Source organism: Amblyomma maculatum, chromosome 1 (assembly GCF_055883805.1).
Source record: "Amblyomma maculatum isolate TAMU_Amacu chromosome 1, ASM5588380v1, whole genome shotgun sequence".
NCBI classification, from domain to species: Eukaryota; Metazoa; Arthropoda; class Arachnida; order Ixodida; family Ixodidae; genus Amblyomma; species Amblyomma maculatum.
The window spans coordinates 243,565,780-243,589,581 of NC_139344.1; the positions used below are offsets into that span (position 1 = coordinate 243,565,780).

At 44.1% G+C, this 23,802-nt stretch overlaps 1 protein-coding gene across 3 annotated transcripts in view; it reads right to left on the reverse strand.

Moving 5' to 3' along the window:
- Window positions 1-634: 634 nt before the first annotated feature.
- The window catches only part of LOC146206090 (oxysterol-binding protein-related protein 6-like), a 79,674-nt gene continuing 56,506 nt past the window's right edge, over window positions 635-23,802 (reverse strand). For all 3 annotated transcript variants that reach the window (XM_084590740.1, XM_084590741.1, XM_084590742.1), the window contains exons 16-23: window positions 22,970-23,107; window positions 22,134-22,197; window positions 21,956-22,034; window positions 21,730-21,871; window positions 19,937-20,081; window positions 11,806-11,932; window positions 5,848-5,970; window positions 635-5,298 (exon numbers count right to left, since the gene is read on the reverse strand). In XM_084590740.1, coding sequence (XP_084446866.1) covers window positions 5,178-5,298; window positions 5,848-5,970; window positions 11,806-11,932; window positions 19,937-20,081; window positions 21,730-21,871; window positions 21,956-22,034; window positions 22,134-22,197; window positions 22,970-23,107 — 939 coding nt within the window. In that variant the 3' untranslated portion in view covers window positions 635-5,177. The remainder of the gene's footprint in view (window positions 5,299-5,847; window positions 5,971-11,805; window positions 11,933-19,936; window positions 20,082-21,729; window positions 21,872-21,955; window positions 22,035-22,133; window positions 22,198-22,969; window positions 23,108-23,802) is intronic.

Below are 23,802 nucleotides of genomic sequence, written 5' to 3' on the forward strand. Positions count from 1 at the left end.
CGCGCAAGCATTTTAAAGACAAAAACAACCGCACTGAGGTCCAAGAGCACAGAAGGCTAGACTTTGATTCAGAGGGATATGCAGTGCAACAACTTTCATCACAGTGGTACAGCAAAAAAGTGTGGAAGAAGTGAACCTTTTGTGTTTGTGTGTGTGAACACGCCTGGGGTCTGTTCACGGCAAGCCTCTTTGTGAACAAAAACCACAACCAGCCTTCATGATCAGTCTTTAACAGTACAAAACACCAACCCACGCCCGATGGCAAGGGCTGTATACAGTTCAGGTATATCACTTGACAACTGGAGGTGTCGACTCTTCACAGGGAACATGGACGTAAATTCTTCGGTATATATTTGCATTGTTACCACTTGCCAAGCAAATACGAGGCAGGGCTCTGCACAGAGCCAGAGAGCGCCCGAAGAAGCATTCAAGACATGATTAACATTTTGCTAAAGCTCTATTGCCAGTGACTTATGCAAAGCTTCGCACATCAATGTCTTAATTCCAACTGTGGCTACAGCACGCCCGGAATTGTCTACAGCACGTCCTGATAGTCGTAACGATGCATCACTACTTCTGATTGTCATAAATGTATGAACAAAATCAAATGTGAAAATTGTTAAACATCAGCATCTTTCTTTTTTTTTTTTTTTTTTTGTTCTAGAAGCCGGAAAGGCAGCACCCCTAACACAAATCGCAGAGCCCTGGCGCTCCTCACTGAAAAAATCCACTAGTAAATAAAAACGGAGAAATAAATACAAACATTGCATTTCACTAGCTGCAATGAAATTATGCAACTTTGCTCACTTTCTATGCACTCTTAAATAAAATTAATTAACCGACAGCAAACAAAATAACCCACAAATGAGGTGAGTATAGAAATATTTAAAATTGCAATAAATTAAAAATGCACCATAAGCTATACTGTTTTATTCAAGTGCAAAGCATTTTTTCAAACTAATAATGCATTTCTATCAAAATGTAAGTACAAAGAAAAAGCTGTACAGAAGACTTCAGAGGGAAGAGATCTCCAAGCTGGTTTTACAGCAACTTGAAACAACTGCATTACAGCCCAAGGAACTAGCCTGCATATGCACACACAAAAATATTCTTCTTCTTCTCTATTACACACCAGTGTAATATATTTTTCTTCTTCTCCATTACACACCAGTGTTATTTGCTTCTTTAAGCATGCAAGTCTTCAATCCCTGCTTATAAGCTTGAAGCAAAGTGTAGCTATCATTATTGTAACTGATGTCTCATTATCGCTTGTATTATTATTGAGTGAAATGCCCACAATGCATTTTTGAGTTGCTAGTATTGCTAGCCTATTAAAAAACTGCGGCACCTTTTCCCCTCCAGCCTACTATACGCAAATAAAAATTTTGTTTGCTTGGCTCTTTCCCTCACAATGATGCACTCACTATTGCCACCGACTTCCATCTCCGGAACCATCCGGGTACAGCCTCTTTCAAGACACCACCTCAAACAAATCACAGTGTTGCATTGTGTGTCTTCTGGCTTAATGGCACACTTACATTCCTTAAACTACGAAGTACTAGGCAGCAGCAAGACACTGGCCTTCAAAATACAATATGAATAAAAATAACAAACAACAAATAACCACAACTGACATGCCTGCCTGCAGGATTCAGCTGGAGGTTACAAGCACAATTCAATTAAGGCAGCCAACAAAGGATGCAAAAAAGAAAACATACCCAGCCCCAGTCAAACATCTGCCCCACAAATTGCCATAGTCGTCAGCAGCTTCTAAGACACCGGGGACGGGGTGGTGGGGGAAACTATGTTTCATTTTACCTGTGTACCTTTCTACGAATGTATAAGAGTGGCCGCCACACATTTTTACAGAGAGCAAAAGACTACCGAAGTATAGACACTGAACTCTGCCTGCCTACTTATATATGGAAGCATCATCACATGAATTGGGATGGTATGTGGCTAGGTAATGAGTGTGGGCCAGTCGGTGCACCTGGTCGCACCACTGAACCACATGTTAAGGCAAACTCGAGGGACTCGACACTGATCCAAACCTGACTAAAGTGGTTTTCTTCACGCACCAGCACTGCAAAATGTAGTCCTTGGCATCTTGAGGCATGGCATCAAGCAAAAGAAAATGCACTGAGGTCACACACCATTCCCTTCCTTCATGGATATTTCTTTTGACATGCCGTACAAATAAGCTGACAACCTCAGCCATGCAAAACCAGGGGTGTGCAAACATTTAAATTCTATTCAGCATTAAACAATGCCAAGTAACAGGAAAAAATTAAATGCCACAGAACTACACAGGTCCTCTTTCTCTCTTTCCATTGCAACTCCCCCCTTCCCTTACAGCGCAGTTCAGGCGTCCACAGGATAAGTGTGAGAGATAAATTTTAATGTGAACCAATTATTATTGTTATATTATGGACCTCTAATTTTTGGTGCCCTGACACTAGATAATATGAATGGCCCTAGAGATCATCCTTTCACCTTATTCACTGCCAGTGAGATGACCAAACTTGAAATTAACACCACTGTGAGCAGAGGCCAGAAATCTTAGGAGCTTGGCTTTCTTTTTATTTGAGGCAGTAATGCTAGGTAAAATTTGATTCTGTTGAGGTCTGACCATATACAAATCATAGACGTGAAATGCAAATACTGACATTTTCTGGCTAAAAATGAATGAAAAGTATCAAACCTGGTGTATTCTGATCAGAGTTTTTCAACCATTTCCTTCGCATGAAAAAACGGGCAATTTCAAGGTGAGGTGCATAAAAATTACATTTTTCTATATTGCAGCAGACTGTCACAGTGTAGCTAACAATATTCTCTTTTCAATGACATACAATAAAAAATTACAAGGGTTCAACGCTGCGGAACCAAATATTGAGCGAAAGTATTAGCTGCGGGTGACCGAGCATTCTTCTTCCTCAGCCCACATATAAAGCCCCGCTTTAACCAAGCCGTATGAATGTGCCTTAGTGGCCTATAAGGGTAACGTGAATGCCAGGGTCCCAGCAGGCTGATTTGACATAACCGTCCCATGTGAAACAAGAGACCCAAGTTGGCAGCTCCTGCCAGCCGCTTGAGTTGGTAGCCCAGCTCTCACCTTAGTGTTACGTGGGGTGTGACGTCACAGCGTCACGTGGGTAAGACGTGGCTACCGCCGCGCTACGCTGAAGGCTCGAAACCTAGAGTAGTATTTCTTTCGCAATAAAAGACTATATACTGATTACAAAGGAAAAACTTTTAGTTGGCCAAACATGAGAGGCTCGAACCACAAAAATTCATGAAAATATTAACTGTATAAGGTCAGAAAACAGCAGAAAAACTAATCTAAAATATATGTTTTGTGCATTACTGTTTGAAATGAGTATTTAAAGTCCCATAACTCTTCACAATAAACTTTGTGGCCAGTAATTGTTTGTGTGCAGCGATAAGGGCTACTCCGCATTGCAGTGCCATGGCTGACTGACACTCTTATATGAAACTGTCCACTACACTGCTGGTGGCATGGAATCATTTAACATATGCCTGGTGCCTTCACAGAGGCCTGGAAAGCAGTGCATTCACTCAAACAGCAGCCCAGGCTGGGTGGAACAATAATCTCTGCCTGAACTAAAATAAAACAAAAGGCCATCATCTTTGCACACAAAGACATTGGTTAAGCTTATAAAATCAAATGTTCACACTGTGAAATCGCTAAAAGTCTTATTTCTGAGCAGAGCAGTGTGAGATAAGCAGCCCATCTTGGGCAACATGCTTGCCAAGACTGCTCCATGAAGACAAGCTTCATGCAAAGTTTAAAAATAGCCACTCGCGTATAACTGACTAAAACTCAGTTCCAAAAGCTCAAGTTGGTCCCTTTCCTAAATAATGAATGGTGTCCCTTGAGGAGAAGCAAGCCTGATTGGTGAAAAAGGAGGATTTCACACTGTTGTTCAAACTGAACGATTTCAATAAGCGAAGGGTTAAACTGAAAAGTCAAGCCCCTAAATAACAAGTGGCATTATATGCTTCATAGACACTTCCTTGCTCGCCAAATTTTCTGAGAAAACAAGAGCTTTTTTCTTTTACATTTCAACTTCTGCTATCATTCGTTATTCGTTAACATGTCATTGGGAAAGGTGCTCTGCTCAAGGAATGCAGTACTACTTCGTGAAACTAGTAAGTCATACCTACCTTAACACAAACAGTAGTAACAAGAGCAGAATGGCCATGCCTCTAGATCTGAATTTACTTATGCAGTAAAGGTTTAAGTTACCTGCACACTCGTTTTGGTCTCTTCTTAAGTGTACAAGTAGAAATGTTTCCTTTTGCAGTGCGACAGAGTATGATGAGGTGCTAACCTATATTCTAATAATATGGTACCATGAAAGAAGAAAGGGCACTTCTTTAGTCTCCTAGACAGAGATACTTCATCACATTAACTATGCACCTTGAATGTGGTAGCAGCGAGTTTTCTACATGCCATTTCCCTTTTTTTTCCCCTAATTTTTCAGCTCCTGGGTAACACTTCCCATATGACCACTTAGTTTCCCCACGTTTTCCTGCTTTAGGCCTAGTAACAAGACTGGCAGTACTTGTATAAAACAAAATGAAGTCTAGCATGGCAGCGAGCAAATGAAACAAAATTAACTCGAACTTAAGTATCTGCACACACCTGATAAAGACGCACGGCCGAAGTCACCGAACAGAACGCTCCAAAAGGGGGTAAATTCTTTTAAAACTGCAAAATATGCAAAACTCACAGGTGCCACACAACTAGAATGCCCCAGCAATTATCACCTGCCAGCAGGAGTCCTTCTGCCAGCATGAAAGTCCGTGGGTAGAAGCAGCATCGACATTACTTAAAATGCACTGATTACACACACACACACACTTACAGTGCGCCAAGTGTGAATCAGTAATAAACAAAGCCTTGAGTATGCTGCCATGCTTCGATGTGCACTGTTCTGGAGGTAGCCACGTAAACGAAAGTACTAATGCCACTGCTGCTGATGACATCATGGAATCAGGTGCACACCCCCAAAGTAGAGAAAGAACAAAGGAAAGCAAATGGAGATGCAGACCCCGCACCTGCGCAGCAACGAAGCGCACAATGTCAACAGAAGACAAAGCTACAGCTACAACCACCGATCTGGCACTGTGCGCGAACAAGTCTCACAGTTATCTTAAAGAGGATCCCAAAGCTTTTCTGGAAATGTGATGCTGCTGAAGCCAGGGTTTGTGCGAGTCTCCCAGTATTTGTGGGTGTAAGTCCAGTGCTCCTTGCCATCTTTCGTTGTCTCTTTTCTGAAATGGCAATCAAATATAAAGACAATTAACATTAAAGTGGCAATATAACAGCCGTCTCAAGTACTAGGCTTCAAAAGACGGCATCATTCTGTTTTTGTAACTTTGCAACTCCACCAACAGACATGGTTTACCAACACACTTGGATACAGCATGCCTAGGCTACGTCTACGTGTAATAGATAGCAAATGTGTGCTCGGACGGTGCTTTAATATAGCGAGGTAATAGCACAGAACTCAATATCTGGTGACACATCTAAGCAGGCAAAAGTAGAGCAAAATATTTGCAAAACGTACCATGCCACCCTTTCTGTCTTTTCACAGCACAGCCTAACGACCATGCTTCTCTTTTAGGCAAGTCTTAGCACAGTATTACTGCGCAAGTGTAGGGTCTAGACTCTTAGTACATTTCAAACAAGTAGCAATTGTATGAGCCCAAGCTAATGCACCGTGGAATACAGTATTACATGATAGGTAAGGAGTTTCAATGAACAGGTCCTAATAGGCTAGAAGCATAAGGTACAGATTCCTGCTTGCATGACAAGCCTACCTGAACCACATTGGCTGATATTCAATGCCCTGTTCCTCCCTCTGCTTTCGCCGTTCCCTCTGGTTTTGCTCCAGCTGAGACTTAACCGCTTCGGCTGCACCGATGTTGCCCTCTTCCAACAACCTGCAGGTGAACCACAACATTTCTGTCATTAATGCAAACCATCACCCATACACAATGCCTGGAGCAAAGCACCCTCAAGCTTACTTTACTACCACACAAAGAATGCACATGCTAAGGCCATCCTGAAATCTGTAAAGCTCTGCAAACCCCACACCAACATGCAGTGCGTTTCTACAACATGAAAGCTTTCTACTGGAAGTTCATCCTTGGCAAATTTAATTTGAATCTACTGCATAAGGAATTGCCACAGAAGCATTTCTCTTGCTCGAAGGTTTAGCTGATATACGGGAATGTCAGCATAAACGAAAAGTGAAAGCTGTTACTTTTTTTTTTTTTCTTTTACAAAGCAAATCATGCTAAAGAAGACCAGAAACAGAAAACATTTCAAGCTCATAAATTAAACTTTCAGCGACATGAAATTAAAGAACATACTATACTGAGATCAATTCAGTATTCAAGTCAACGCAGACCAAACCTCATTATGTCAACGCTACATATAGGGCACAGACAGACAGACAGAGGGCACGAGGTGATAAAGACAAAAATCGTATCAACCACATCACTTTTCACAAGAAAACTTTCGGACAGAGATGTGCCATGTAGGCAACTGAGGCTTTACAGGGGAGGAGGAGGTCCAACCTCCCCCAGAAATTTGATATAGGAAAACCATGCCGAACTCCATTATTCAGTGCAAAAAGTGCGAGAAATATAATGTGGTCCGAACAGAACCACCCCCTCGACCACCTACCTCCGATAGTAACCCACAAATCCGCCCCTGTAACCAGGGTCACACACATCATCATAGCGCTCACATGTCAACCTTGGTCGCGTGACAGGGGTCTCTGCTAATGACACAATGGCTGGTATGTGCAAAAAAAAATGGAATGACTAAATCATAACCTTCGTTATGCACATCCAGTTCAGAGCATTCCATGACAAGATGGGTCTTCTCTCGCTAGCCTTGAACAAAGGCCCTAAAACGACATTTTCAGACCCTCCAAACACCTCGCAGAAACTTCTGACAATAGGAACTGACAGAGAGTTGTTAGTGGCAGAAAACAGGTGTTATCAAATAAAAAATACACACACACTGCATGCTGGCAGATAGCAAAGTAGTAATACCATTGATCTTCTGCAGCATTTAATAGTGTTGCAGTACATATAATATGGTGAGGCTTCCAAAAAAAAAAAAAAAATATTTTGCCTCTGCCCGTGCCACTACCGTATTTACTCGCATAATGATCGCACTCGCGTAATGATCGCACCCCTGAATTTTGAGGTCAAAATTCCATTTTTTAAATTCCCCGCGTAATGATCGCTCCCCGAACATGGAGCCGCCTGGTGGTTGATCTGCAGTCATCCCACAGCGAATGCATTCCGACGAGTTTCCAACCTAGTCTAGTAACGTTGGAGTTCCCATGATTCCATGCTTTGCGGCGTTCGCCATTTTGCAATTCGGCAGCGTTTTTTGTGCGAGTTTACGCCATTTCACCACGGGGCGGTATGGTATGCCAGTTACACCGCCGCGTTCAAGCTCAAGGCTGTCGACTATGCACTGGAGCATGGCAACTGCGCTGCTGGTAGGCATTTCGGCGTGGACGAAATGAGGATACGCTATTGGAAGAAGCAGCGCGAGAAGCTGATGGCTACGAACAAGACACGGCGGGCTTTCCGTGGACCCAAAACGGGCAAGTTCCCTCGTGTTGAGGAGGCGGTCCTAGAATACGTGAGGGACCTGCGCAAGGATGGTTGTGCAGTGTCATTAGAAATTATACAGACGCAGGCGCGCACAACTGCCAGGAAGCTGGGAATCGCCGTAAAGGATTTCCGCGCTAGCTCCGGTTGGACGACTCGCTTTATGCGACGGAATGGACTTTCCCTGAGGCGGCGGACGTCGTCGTGCCAGCAGCTCCCAGCCGCGTATGAAAGCAAAGTGATAGTCCATCACTTCGTCACTAGGCTTCGCGAAAAATGCGGTTACCTCATGTCGCAAATTGGAAACGCCAATCAAACTCCACTGACGTTCGACATGCCCCGGAATACATCTGTGAACGAGAAGGGTGCTCGGAGCTTCCTCGTGAAGACGTCTGGCGCAGAAAAACAGCGATGCACAGTCATGCTTGCTGTGACGGCTGACGGGCGGAAGCTGCCACCATACGTGATCTTCAAACGGAAGACTATTCCGAAGGGAAACTTTCCCCGTGGCATCCATATACGTGCACAGATGAAAGGGTGGATGACTGCAGACCTGATGGTCGACTGGATCAAGACTGTTTGGGGAAGAAGACCAGGAGCATTTCTGCTTCCCTAGCTTCTGGTTTTGGACAGTTTTAGGGGTCACCTTGTGGACAGCGTGTGTGCCAAGCTGAAAGAACTGCGCACGGACATTGCAGTCATTCCTGGCGGCCTGACTTCGCTGCTGCAGCCTCTCGACGTGTCTTTGAACAAACCGTTCAAGGACAACGTTCGACGACTTTATGCTGAGTGGATGGCGAAGGGCCAGCATGATTTGACGCCGAGCGGAAAGATTAGAAGGCCATCCGTGGAGATGCTGTGCTCGTGGATCACAGAAGCGTGGAGCAGTATCCCCGACGAGGTAGTGGCTAAGAGTTTTAAGAAGACAGGCATATCTAACGCTTTGGATGGAACGGAAGATGACTTCCTGTGGGATTGTGAAGATGCTCCCAGCGACGACACTGCCGTTTCCGATGAGTCGTGCAGCAGTGAAAGCGAGGATGGCGAGGATTCAGACTTTGATTAGAGTACTGACGAAAAAAATAAATGGGCATTGTGCACTCCATGTGATGCTTAATGTGCGTGTTTACTGCGAAGGTAAGCCTTACTCAGCTTTTATTTTTGGTTGTAATCGAGATATATGTTCTAAGACGTCTGACCTGCAACTTGTTTGCGCTTTCGGTGCTTTACCCCGCGTAATGATTGCGTAAAATTTACCCCGCGTAATGATCGCACCCCGAAATTTGCGTCAGTATTTTAAAAAAAAAAGTGCGATCATTATGCGAGTAAATACGGTAGCTATAACGGGCTTTAACGGCTAGTGTTGCAATAAAGTCGAACCCGGATATATCGAACTCTACGGGGATTGTGAAATATTTCGATAATTCGATATCCAGAAATCTGCTTTAGACTCCGCTTGCGATAGTGAAAAATGATAGTGTATTTGTCGTGTAATCAACCCACTCGCAAAATGAACCCACCCTCCACTTTTGCCCCCGAGAATGTGACAAAAAAGTGTTAAGGCTGGTTCACACGCAAGCGATTGAGTAAACTCAGTGACAAGCAGCAGCGACAGATTCCAACTTGTTGGAACTGCGTCGCTCGAGCCGTCGTGACAGCTCAAAACTGGTTTTGCGCCGCCGCGGCAGGAATCGCGAGCGTTTTCACTTGAATGAAGTGTGCAGCCGCCACCGCCTTTTGTGTCGAAGCAGCCAGTCGGTGGCGCGTCTCTCCGTTTTGGCCGCCACATCCACAGCTCATTTATTTGCAGCGCACCAAGATGCTGCACAACGATAACGTCGCGCCGTGTTATTTTTGATAGCTCCTGCAGTGGCGGGAAGCAAACTTGGAAGAGTGCCCGTGATGACTTGATTGCACAGGCATTGTTCGATTTATCACACCGCGCTTGGGGCAGGCGTAGTCAACTGCCGCAAAATCACTGGAAAGCCTGATACCTGCAAATGCCGTCTGAAGCAAATGCTAAAAACAAGTGTCACGATCGCAGCTGACCGCATGCTTTCGTTGATTCATAGATGCAAGGATGAACAACTCTCTCTCTCTCTCACACACACACACACAAAATCTGCCACTTCTTAATGTCTGCAGTCACCATAGCTTACGCTACACCGCTCGTTCAGCATAATCCTTGACTCTCGCAAAAGAAAAAAAAAAAAAAGAAAACCAATCTGTTACTTTTTAATGTCCGCAGCCACCATACATTACACATGTTCAGCATGATACGAGACATGTATCGCACGCCAGTCGCCGCACGCGGGTGGTTCACAACATGCACTGTAGAAAGCATCCGACTGTCCGACATTCCGTCTGCCACGGGCTGAGCTGGCTTGTTGGCCCATGCGTAGTGCATGCTGCCTGCTGTGAACGAAGACCAGGAAAGAGCTCAGCAGAAGAATGGGCACACCGTTGCGCTTCGTTCTATCACGTTTTTCCCCTCTCCCGAACACCACAGCTGCATTGGCTGCGTCTGCTCTGTACCGGCTGTTGTCAAACCGGTTCCCTCTCCTTCCTTCACGCACATAGCTTGAAAACGTCACGTGCTGGCGCGTGGCAAATGATCACCACAGATGTGCGCACCTTTGAGGAAAAGGTGCAGCGCTGCCCTAGACCAGCCGTCGCCGAACTGTTCCCTCTCATTCCTTTCGCGCGTAGCTTGAAAACGTCACCATCACTTTTACCAGTGCTGCGACAGAAGACTGGGAACAAGAAGAGACGAAAGGACAAGCACTTTGTCCTTTCGTCTCTTCTTGTTCCCTGTCTCCTGTCGCAGCGCTGGTAAAAGTGATGAAGATGAACCAACTAGCTCAAATTTTCTTGTTACTGAAAACGTCACTCGGCAAACAGCCGAGAGTGATGCGATAGTCTTTGGGGAAGGCGCACCTTACAGTGCGTGGTGCGAAGTTCGATATATTGAACGACCGGTGAAATTGAGTTTGATATACGACGCAGCTTTCCTATACTTTTACACAGGATTTTCAAAGGGATATTCCGCGAGTTCGATATAACCAAAAATCGAATTATCCGGGCTCGACTGTAGCATAAAAGACAAACAAAGACAGCAAGATTTGTACTGTTGTAACAATGTCACGTTGCATCCAGCTTTTCACACTCCTGTGGCCATTTTCACGGCTTCGGGAGGGAATACATAATGCTCTCATTGACCTAGTGACCTTGAATATGTGCATAATGCCTCTGCTTGTAATTTGGACAGCAGGCTTAAACAGCCAACTTCCTTGATAAAGATTATATTGCAGTTTTCTCATGTTTTTCTCAATGCTCAAAATTTTGTGACTTTAGAAAAGCTCCGACACATTTCCATTAACTCAGTAAAATTGTTCTAACCATGTTTCACTATTTCACCACTATCTGACAAAAACATCTAAAAAACAAGTCTATCCACATAATCATAATTATTGAAGGGCCCCTGGAACGGCACTTGCAGTAACATTCTAATGCTAAAAATCCATAGACGTGACCCTTTGTGAGTATTCGAGTCAAATTTAAAATATTTGCTTGCAGCCTTAGAAATAATTTTTTAAAAGTGCTCCTAACAACCGCTAGCAACTAATTAGGATAACCCTTCCTAGCACGCTCCCAAGTGACGCGGTCGGAATGAGGTGCGGTGGGGCACCACTACAACGCGTTTCCTTCATTTTTTATTGTGTGCCAACATACGCTGAGCTGAGGGGAGAGAGGTGGAGCATAATTTTCAATCGCCGATATGTTCGGTGCTAATGAAGCTTAGACTAGGTTAAAAAATTTTGCGTTGCAGAGAGGACCGATGGTATATCTCTTGTTCGTGCACGTTTTCTAGTTTTAGTAGCTTTTCATGGGCCCATTAAGAAAACCACTGAAGTGAAATGACAATTCAGATTGTGTTTACTATTCTGAATTTGAAAATTAAGGCCGTTGACCCCTGCTCAGAACTTGCATTACAAGCACAAGCCCTCAGCAGGCTTCAGACATCTCTAATAAGCTCGAAAACAACATATCAACATTTACAGGCACACTGTGCACATGGTATAACCCGGTATAATAATCACCTCAAAATGGGTAAGAAACATGCAAGACTGGATGTCGTACCTTTGGTCTGGCCGGAATCGGGAATCAGTCGGAGGCAGCACTTTGGCCATTTGTGGGTCCAGTTCATTGAGTTCAATGGCAAACCGCGTGAAACCATAATACAGCTCATAATCTTCGGGCATTGTACCTTTGTGGACAAGAGAAAAACATGAATTGGCACCTCCAGGTACTTACAACGGCACCAGGAAAGTGCAACACTGGAAGCTGCAGTTGATCACAACCCCTCCTAGGTCCAAAACTACTACTCTTGCTCCTCACGCAATTAAGAAGTGCACTTATTTTTTTCGTTGTTGAAAACCCGAGGTAAAAATTTGCACTGCTAAACGTAAAAGACAATGTGTGCAAGACTATATTCAAAACATGTACAATGATGGTTTGGTTTGTAGGATTTTAGTGTCGGAAAGAGACTCGGGCTATGAGAGACGCCGTAGTGGAGAGCTCCGGAAATTTCGACCATCTAGGGTTCTTTAACATGCACAGACATCGCACAGCAAACACAGGTGCCTTGCTTTTCGCCTGCATCGAAAAGCGGCCGCTGAGGCCGGTAATCGATCCCGCATTCTTGGGAACAGCAGCCACCCTGGTGGGACACATGCACAATAACTTACAAATGAATAACATTCATGCAGCCTCTGTTTGGTTCTGCCTATCAGCAAAACATTTACGCACTGGGCCCAACTCTGGTCACATATTATTGTGCATTTGGAAGCTAAGCAGAAATGTGTAGCTAATATATACCGACTCAGTACCAGATATTTCAGCTTTCAAGCACCAACATATACTGTGAAAACAGGTGTAGGAACAGAATGCAGAAAGAGAATGACACATCCATGCAAAGTCAGGCCAGAGTCCTTCTCATTGCATTATTTTTATTGTTAACTCAAACGAACCAGCCCAGCTACAAACTACTGTCAGCAATCTGTGGCTCTGAAAAGGAGACTACACATTTTCACACTACTTCAACATCAGTGTTACCATTTCAAAAATTGAAAACCAAGAACAGGGACTCCAAAAACCTGCGAAACTCAATATTTGAGCCAAAAAGCGAGGTTTTACACATTTTGTTAGTTTGTCTGTAAACCATATACAGGCGACGACCTATTTTTCGGACATGCTTGATTATTCTGACTTTTTCCTGGCCCCAGGACATACCTTATAAAGTCAATGCATTACGCTGCTTCAAATTTTGGACACTCTAAAGAGGGCTATTCGATTTCTCGGACATTCCAAGCATCAGCCGGGCCAACTGCCACACATTTTGAGTGGTGTCGCCGCCATCTTGTTTACTTTTTCCTTCGATAGCCTCAAAACTGGTGGCGGCCTTGCGTGCCGCTCCTCAGCTAAACTGACGCTGGATCGAGGCTATATTATTTGCCTAGCAGCTTCCGTTTCCGGGACGTCGCTGCTCGCCGCCGGAGTGCTTTTTTCTTTTTTTTTTTTCTTTTAGCGTGATCGCTTCAACTGCCTGTTCCTGTGTGTGCTTGGCGTGCATTGCCGAGCGTAGCGAGTAGGCCTAGCTATGCCGATGCGAGAACTACGTTTTGTCACTACTGTGGCTCGCATTTAATTGAATTGGCTTCAGTTCTTCAAGAAGCTGTTTCCGAATTTTACAAGGAGTTGTTTTTTTGTTTCTTTTTGCGTGCAACGCGGCAGCGAGAAGGCACTCAACAGAGTCGGCGTTGTGATCCAGTGGTTGGTGGTTGTAGTGTGCCTTGACAGTGGGAAAACCTACTTTGTCAATTTGCTTGGAGCACTTAGTATGTTCGCCGATGCGTGGAAGTCTGCAACACCCACAACGCTGCGCAATTGCTTCCGCCACACGGGATTTGTGCTGAATGACGAATTAGCAGCCTTGGACGAGGAGAGCGTCGTCGGGCAGCTGTCAGGCAGTGAGCAGCTCATTTACGACCTTCGCACTGCCGGTGTCGAAATTCCATCAGCCGTCTCGTTTTCAGAGTTCACAGACGTGGACCGTGAGTTGAATCTGTGCTCTGGACTCACAGATGCAGAAATTATTCGTCAAGTGCTTGTGGAGTCTGAGAGCGACGACGACGATGACTCACCTGCAGCAGCGCAGCTGACGCAAGCTGAGTTGATGCAAGCGAAATTCAGGCGGACCTGTTAGCACGGAAGCGGAGCGTGGTGCAGAAAAACATTCATGACTTTTTCCGGCTTCAAAGTAAAGAATAGGCAATACATAAATGGAGCTTTTTTGGTGCACATTTGTTTTTTCGGACTGCCCGATTTTTCGGACGTTTTCGTGGTCCGTTGAGAGTTCAAAAAATCGGTCGTCAACTGTAATTACTATTAAAAATATATTAAAAAGCACTTCTTCTTTTAAACAAACTTCGGACAATGAATACTTTTACTTTCTGAAATATCCCGCCTTCCTTCTGCAGGCATAAATCAAGGTTGCGAAAAGACTTGTGTGCTTCATCTTGGCTTGCAGAGCATTGACTGCCCCCTCGTACCACCCAGTTCTAGGTGGGATTCCAGCACTGCTATTGGGGCGATCTTCTGGATTACATTTGCGAGCAGTTAGTAGTTTGAGCAGTATTCTGGAGCAGCATCAGTGTGGAAAGAAAAAACTCTGCCACCTTTATGAAAGGATTTTGTCACAAGCATCACTGTGCTTGCTCACTTCGTCAAAGAATTCTTTTACGCTCCGATGAAGGCTGTGGATGCACTGCTGCTCTTGACACCAGGTGCCATCGATTAGTGCACGTGGCCCAGTGGACTTCTGGTAGTGCACGCAGAATGTGCATGCAAGCATGCACAGGTATGTTTTTTTCTAAATACTGCAGTTATTTAAAAATCATGATTTCTCAATGTGACATCCGAGGGTGTGTCAACTGAGCAGACTGTAAACTGGCAGCCAGCGTTTACAAATACCGTATAAACCGTATACATAGGTCGAGTGGGTATAAAGTCGACCCCCTCACCTTGAAGTGGAGAGAAAAAAGAAAGAAAAAAATAAGAAAATAAAAAAAAGTGAAGAGCACATATATTTACTACAATGGCTCCAAACTTTCAGGAGCATCATCACAAGACTACGCTTTGCCGCTATCACCTCATCAACTCAGACGTGCGCCTCTTTCCATCAAGCCTGTTGCTTATGCAGCATTTCTTGAAAGGCTGCATGCGAACAGCTGATCTTGTCCACGAGAGAAAGCACCAAACTATAGCTGAGAGAGTGGCCATGTTGCCGTTCGCTGCGGCGTACACCACTTTTTGTGGAAAGCGGCTGTAAACTGCCTCCACATGCCGCAATTCATTGCTAAGGAGGCAATGTATACTATTATCAGTCGAACGAAAGAGCGCATATGAAGACAAATACACCAAGGACTACAAAAAAATATTTTCAGCATCCACAGGATGTCAATACGGCTTTGGCTGTCCGTTGATGGTGATAGTAGTGAGAGGATATTTTTGCATGTCCTGTACGTGCAATCACATGGCACAAGAGAGACGTAGTCTCTACATCACTTCTATGAGTACTGCCGGTCTTTTTCTTTTTTTTTTTTTCATTCTGCTGAAAGGGAAGGAGGGAATGAGAGGGGGGGCTGCAACATCTCTCTTAAGTCCAATGCACAGGAAGGATGAAAGGAGGTGCTTGGCCGTCGGAGCGCATTTGAACGAGTGACAGCTTCGAGCTGTGGGGTGGAGGGGTGGTTGGTGGAGGACAGAGGGACATCTAGCCGTTCTATGAGCAAAACAAACAGCAGCACACAAGCTTTCTTAATTTTTTTGTCATACCAGGGTGGAAAGGATGAAAGAAGGGGCGGGCAGGCTGGCTAATGCAGACAGCGTGGTTTTAAACGAGCGACGGCTTGGAGCTGCCCTTGGTAAAGCAGAGAAAAATAGACACGCTTGCTTCGGACTTCATTTTTTTCCATAGCAGGGAGGTATGGGCAGCTGTGGCCTGAGCGGCAGCTGAGGGAGCGCCAAAGATCCTTCTGTGTGCGCGCACTGGGCTTAATCGGCCGTTTTAGTACCTTAAGGGGGGACACTGGTCTTAAAACTATTTTCCTTATTTACCAATCAAAATTTATGCAACTTGGTGGGTTTGTGTAGTTTTTTGTGCAGATTCCAAAACTGCAATTATTTCTTTTGTGATCCAATTATTTCATGAGATAATTACATCAATTAGTCTAATTCTTACAAGAACAAATACAAAATGACCACTGAAGAAAAACTTCAAATGAACGCATTGCTGAACACTAAAAAGAATGATGAACACAACGTTGCAAGCAGTTTCTTGATTAAGCAATTATTTCTTGTTTTATTGCATAACAAAGTTCAAAGGTCAAAATATAGCATATAATGGTCACAAAATAAAGCCATTTTAAAAATTTTGAACAAGAAATTAAAAAATCTACTTGCAACATTGTGTGCTCCACATATTTGGCTTCATGCTGAAAAAAAAATTACTACTCTATCTGCAATAGGCGCCGAGATATTAAGGCCGCAAAACTGCAAGTGGTCGACAATGCATGTTTTGAGAAAAGAGCAAAAAAGAAACAGGGCATTATTTAACAGTCATTCACTGGTGCAATGCACACATTTACAATTTAAAATGGCTAGAAACCTCCAGGAATGTAGTCTCTTTGCTTTCCAATCTCCAAGTGTCGCCTCTTTCATTTTGATTTGCAGTTGCAACACATTCATTTGTCACTTTTTCGGCTGCGCGAGTCGCATGCAGGCAGCGTTCTTTTTCTTTTTTTTTTTTACGTACGTGGTTTTGCTATGTTCTCGCATCAAGGCCGCGGTTAGGAACGTTTATTGCGGAAAAGAAATGTAATTTGGAGCTGTTTGCTGCTTCCCAGTGCTCTGCATTGCACTGGAAGCAAGTGCATTCACTAAGGACTATGAACGAGGTCTGATCGGCGCAAACGCGCGGCGAGCTCTACGAAGACGACGTGTCCCGCAGTTTACACATTGGAGAATAAGTTTGACGGCGATTTCTTATCCCCGTTCACTTTTTTAAATGCCAATATCGCTGCCATATGTTTTACGCTTCGTCAATCTCGGCAAACTGTTTAGATCTGACGATTGTGATATCGCCTCGCCAAGCGGACAGCCCGCCGCGCTGCCGACATCGTCACGAAAACAATCCGTCTACCGCTGGAGTTGGCGCGAGTTCAAGCTTTTTCCGTTTTGAGCTTATCTTTCTCCTCATCTGCGGCCTGCGATATCACTGTCGCGGCGGGTGCGACCGCTGGCATTAGGAGTCTCTCGTGCCGGGGAACACGCGAGGCCTACTTCAGGCTCGTACACACGATCGTTCGGCGCACGACTTTCGTCGGCCTGAGCGCACACAGCCGGGGCAGGGCATCACTTGAGATGATTATTCAACTATTTTTTTCACTTATTTCACAAATTCTTGCCGTGAACGCACCTCGCGGCTCGGAACCAAGAGCGGCCGGCGTCACGTCTCCGCCGTGTCCCCGCGGCTCGGGCGTGCCGAGCAGACGCCGTCAGCCAGCTCCGCCAATGCGGTGACGCCTTATCGTCACGTGCACCCCGAAAGCCAATGGGATTGCAAATGCAACGTTTTCTTTTTTGCTATTTTTTATGCGACCAATGGGCGAATGTAAACAGCAGAGGCGGCAATTTGAAGACGAAAGACGGCTCTTTCGAATGAGACCAAGATGGCTACGGTGCCGCGCACAAAATGGGAGCTACGCCTCGCGGAAAATGGTTGTTTCTGGGGTCGTTTTCAGCCCAAATTTGGGCGACATCGATTATATAAATTGGCATTATGACTAAAATACCGACCCTAGAGAGGAAAAACTTAGCAGATAGGTAGATAAAGAGCTACTGATTTCGCAAATCACATTTTCTAAAAAAGTGATTTTTTCGTGATTTTTTGGTCCGAAAGACCCGTGTCCCCCCTTAAGTTACGCCTCTTATGTGAAACAACAGCTCAATTCCAAACGTCAACGTTTAAGCACCTTTTAAAAGATATTGATGGGCCATTATTTCTTTTTCGCCACAACAAAACTGCATGTGTGTGGGCGTGTGTGTGTGCAATAACTCATGTGCAGGTACTCACGCCTACAATCAGAGCTCGCTCTACATTCTTCCACACTGCGCCTTTCGATTGAGCAGCGTGCCTGCCACAAGTGAAAAGAGAAAAAAAAAAAAGCTCCACGAGAAACGTGTATGTGAAGTGATAGGCTATGTACACCACTCGTGTGTCACGCGATTGAGCCCCCAGGACCTGCAAAAATATTCTCCCCGATGATGGTGGTGATACTTGCCACATGTTGGGCTGACTTTAGCTAGCTTTTTTCAAGAAAAAATCTCAACCTATATTTCGGTTTATACAGTAGGTTTTACGCAGCTGTGCCGCCCACAACTGTTTTTTTTTATGCAGGGCCATCTAAAATAAACCAGCGTCTGCTTTCTGCTGCATGCTAAAAACTTTGTGCGTGCGAATGTCAATTTACTGATTGGATATAATGGTGTAGTGACGTACAATGGGTAGCAGTACAGACTGCGGGTTGTTAATGCAAAATGAATGTTTTCAATCTTTGGTGGTATGTCTTCGTCATCCTTGTGCTCAGCTTGCTATTGCTGGCCCCTGAACATTTTTTGTGTGGAAATACAAGCATGAGAGCTAGCAACTGGTGTTTCGGTATCTCTGAGGGGAGCCGGTATCTTGAGCATACCTTTGTATCTGCCTGACCAATATAGATATGCAAAGTTCTTGCGATTTTAATACGTGCTATGGTGCTGACCCTGACAGTAATGTATAGCTATCACATAGGGCGAGACTTTAAAATAAGACACACTAGTCTTCTGCTGCACTTTTGTTTGGCCTCTGAGATAACACAGTTAGCCATCACGCCTTTGATGACCTGAGGGTGCAATAGTTTGACAGGCAGACAAAAAATATAAGATTCTAATGAAGACAGATATAAAGCATAAAATTTGCCCTCTGCTAACTCTATAGCTGAAGTGAGCTCACAACTATAATTTGCTGATTCGATCAATGCACCATGAAGCCAGCAACGAGTATTTGCAGGGGTTTTTTCTGGATGGGAAGAAGAGCGAAGAGCATATTGGAAGGGCGAATTAGCCAGAATTTATTATCGTGGCAGATGGTGTACCTGGAGGGTGGCTGTCACGTGAGCCACAAGGGCTATCTTTGAAGGAGGAGAGTGCGACCAGTAGAAGCATGCATAACCGAAGGGTGGTTAACTATCCAGCAAGTGGTTACCGTCAAAGGAAGAGGGTACGGTGGGAGTGGCAGAATTATTTACAGGAGGATGGTCATTCCAGAAAAGGGAGAGTATGGCAAAAGCGCAAGAACGCACAACTAGAATGTGATTACCTGGAGGAACCATTCAGAGGGTGGCATCGTGCGAGAAAAGTATGGCACGAGAAAACGAATGCACAAGTGGAGGGTGGTTACCGTGGAAGGAGGGTATGGAGAAAGCGTGAAGGCACAAATGGAGGGTGGTTGCCATAAGAAGGACCCTGACAGTAGTTATCACACAAGGAGGAGGAGGAGAATTACCATGTAAGGAGGAAGGTAAGGCAATGTGAGAAACAAGCAATAGGAGAGTGGTTTTCATGGGAACCATGCGGAGAGTGGTTACTGTGGAAGGGGGTGGGAAAGTATGACAAGAGTGGAGTAATGTTGCACGGTTTACCTTTGGCTACTGCTATGAAATGCACGCATTTATATATGCCACCGTGACACATGCTGCACCGTGCACTACAAACATACACAAAAGAAGTTGCAATGACGAACATGAAATGCAACTAGCCAGAGCTACTTTGGCTTTGGCTTTATTTGGCTTTGATCAGCTGCTTAGCCGATGATGCCAACGGTGCCAGTGCAGCAGTTGATGGCGATGCTGGCAATTAATGACGCAGCTGCAGATTCTGCAATGCTGGTGTCACAAAAACCATTTTTACGTGGGCAGAGGCAGCTTTTCAAATATGCAATCAGAAAGTTGAGTAAAAAATTGGGTGCCTCCAGAACGAATCGAGGGGGTAAGGGAGGTTGGCAAGATGTGCTTTTTTGTGCCTAACTAGAGGATGAAAGCCCCCAATTTCAGCCCTTGCATACACTTATGTCCTTGCCTAATATTCCTGTTTAATAATGCAAACCTCTTACCAGGCCTCCAGATGCACTTGGCTGTAGGGGCAACGCCACAGTATATTGCTTCCGTCCACTGCCCTGAGAGGTTGAAAATAACGTCTCCTTGCTTGTTTACCACATTTCCAAACACTTCGTGGCGCTTCTCAGACCAGTAGCTTGCCTGCAAGCAAGACGAGCATTCACGACACAAGACACTGCAAGCATTGGCTTTAAAGATTTCAGCATACCAAAATTTTGCAACAATCAACTGTCATTATGGAAGTAGCATTCAACAAACAACCTGAGCAGGTCAAACAGTTAATCTCACATTATACTTTTTCAAAGCTGCACTTTAAGCTTGGGCGTTGGCCTTTCTGAAAATGCAGAGGATTAACAAAAAACACTGAGCCTCATTTAATACCACTATACAAATTAGTAATAAAAACTGTGAATAGTAAATGCTTCAAGTGCATTACCAGAGAAAGTGATAATTAACAATATTATACATATGGCAACAGGTACACAATGTAGTAGAAGGCTGGTAAAGGTTAATTTTTCCAGAGTTGTACATGATAAGAACTTTGTTTGAAGGAGCAAAAAATACTAAGTTTGTGCTCTATCTACAGAGCTACCTTCTTTACAGCAGAACCTCGTTGATACGTTCCCGGCTCATACGATTTCTAGTTTCATGCGCTCAAAATTGCAGCCAGTAAAAAATCTCCCACAGAATTTACACTATTTTTCTCGTGGTTTACGTTCCCGGGTAACACGATTTTCCAATCACTATGTTCAAAATGCTTACAAATTTTAGTCATATAATATGGTTTGCAATCAACTGGACATGTGCTAATGAACGCTCCCAACATGAAAAAGTGAACGACGGCACTCACCCTGGCTGCTTTTCTGCAGTGCCTAGGTGCAACGGGGCTAAGCATCAAAGAAGGCCAACGAGGCAACATGCAAGGTCCCCATTCCCGCGAAAACACGAGTTCATGAGGAGAAACGCAGTAGCTTAGGGGCATGGGGGTAAATCATTTGATATGAGTAACTACAGCTATTCGCTTGCATACGAGTGGGTTGGGTCTGGGGGATGCAGCATAAGCAAAAACTCGGCGACTGTAAGCCATCGTAATGGCTTCTCCGCATGTCACTGGTGTGAGGAGGCAAAACATCCGGAAGCAACCAAGGAAGTGATCCTGGCTGAAAGCCTTCTACGAACAGGATTTGTTACTAGATCTTTTCTGCACTTAGGACAACGTAAATAGAACTGAATTCTGCCAGAACTAAAGAAAAAAGTAGCTGTTCATAACTGATGTTTATAAATGTTAAAGTACACTTTTATGCAGTGAAAGTCAATTCTAATGCCGCTGTACTTCATTCAAAATTAAATTTTTTCAATATCTGGCAGTTTGGATGATATGCCTCCCCAGATAACAAAATTTATTCCCACAGTTTAACAAAAAAAAAGTATCAACGAGGTTTTACTGTAGTTATCTACAAGGTTCGTGTGGCACTGCTTGGACAATTTTTATAAGCCAAAGAACCACTGTTAGCACACTGTACTAGAGGGCTTTGGATTGAATTCAGCCACGTAGGATTTCTTTCAGTAAGCAACAAAATAACACAAAGTTAATTTTTTTTACATTTTGCCCCATCAAAGTGCAGCTGCCAAGGATGAGGACCAAGCATGAAATGTTGGTCTCGGCAGACGAATGCCACAACCACCGAGCCATTCATGTATTAAAGCCAAGGAGTAACCAATACATATTAACATTTCTGCATCTACAGCATGCTTTAAAAGAATAAAATGAAAAAGCAAGGAACTTTACCTTTACAAAGGTCAACTTGCAGGTCACATCATGAGTCAGGTCTCGAATTGTCATCTCTCCGTACTGATCCACCCACCGCTGGCCACTAAAGATGTTGTGCACACATGTGGTCACCTTGTTCCATTGGTAGTGACTTCCAGAGCTGAAATTTTGTGAGCAGGTGTGAAATTTACAAGTGCAAGCACTGGGCACAAAAGTGCACAACGCTCGCATGACAACACCGTACCTCAACAACTCAAGGTGAACAGTGCCCACTGGGAGGATCTCCATGGACTTGCCCCAAAATTTGGTTTTGATCCTGACGTCTGCGCAAGAAAAATATTAAAAATGATGTACACTAACAAAGAGCCCCCTATTCAAACATGAAAACAGGCTGAAATATAAGGTATGTCCAGGGAATTTACCTTGCCAAAACTTGTAATTCTTCGATTCCGCATAGCAAGCAGAAACCGGTGGATGATGGTTCACCTGAAGGAAACAATTATCGCTGTCACATTAAAGTGCATTTCTTTCGATCCTACACCTCTTCTAAAATTTTTGAAAAGATCGGTCTATGACAATTCTGTGCATCCCCAAGCACGTGCGTGCATATGTACGCATGCATGCACACAAAAGAAAAGTCCAGAATCCTTCTTAAACTTCTAAAAATAAACATCGCAAAGAATCCGGACACGAGACGAAGACAACACAAAAGACAGGACGGGCGCAGTCTTGTGTGTTGTCTTCTTCTCATATCCGGTTTCTTTGCGCTGCGTTAATTTTTAAAGGCTATGAACCAACTAGCCCAGACTAAGATCCTCATTGAACGTCTTTTTTAAACTTCTCCAAGACCCACTAAGGTGATTTTGAGGACAAACTGGAGTTGCTCTATCATTTTTAGGCACACCACTTTCATCAAAAATGGAGCTTTTATATTATAAACTGGCAAGGGACCAAGGAATGTAACATAGGTGCCACCATCGACGGCCAGTTTTCCAAGTAAACTGCAGTGCACTAACGCAAATTTTTTGGCACAGGCTGCGCCACCATTACTTCAAAAAGTGATCACCGAATCCTTTTCAATAGAGATGCCAAGAGCTTGAAGCGAAATGGTGTAAAAGTTTTAAATGCAATCAACTTCTCAACAATAAATGCCAGAGAAACATCAAAGTAGCCAGAAAGAACCAATAATTCAACTTTTAATAAAAACGAAAGTTATCGTCGGCGAACAACAGGAAGGCTGCAAGTTAATATATATCACCTGTTCAGCAATGAACCGGAAACCTTTATCCTCTCGAATGCATTCATAAGTCTCTCCAAGTAATGGGTTGAAGGGTTTGTGCCCGGCCCGGTGATATGATGAACTGTAGCCGGAGACTGCAAATGCAGCTATACAAACCTAGAAGAGTCAATCAACACACCTGTTTACCTGTACAAAGCATAAGCACAAGCTTTGTAATATGCTGACGAACTGAGGGCAGAAAACTAAGAGCATACACTCCAATAATAGTGGACAAATTAATGAATGAACGATACTGACAGAAACTCAAGGCTCCATATGCTTATTACTGGTATGGGAGAAGCAGGAAAAGAGATGTTTAGCAGGTGTATGCATAATTAAGTTGTACGCAATAGAATTCAATGTTCAATATGATCATGATTTCTTATATTATGAGAAGGATTGCAATGACTGACATGTTTGTCAGTAATACCAATAAATGGTTAAAGGAGTATAAACACCCAATTTTCGGGTTTGGGTTTTATCATTTGTAATGATACCTAGGACATTACTATATACGGATCAACACATCATATTTGCCAACGAGTGCTGAATAATTTATAATTGAATTTCTTTTCTCACCTGTTTCGATTTCAGTTTCACAGCCGAACGATGGCTGTGACGTCAAAGTCAAGTCAAGGGCACGTGAGGGGTGAAAATACAACGATGTAATGATTCCCGTGTCCTTTGAATTTGCTGCAATAATAAAGCCAGCCTGCCTCAAGGACAGGAATCACTACAGGTGAAGAATCAGCGATGGTATCGTTTTTTCATGCCGCGCATCAAGACATGATTGTGACGTCACAGCTATCTCT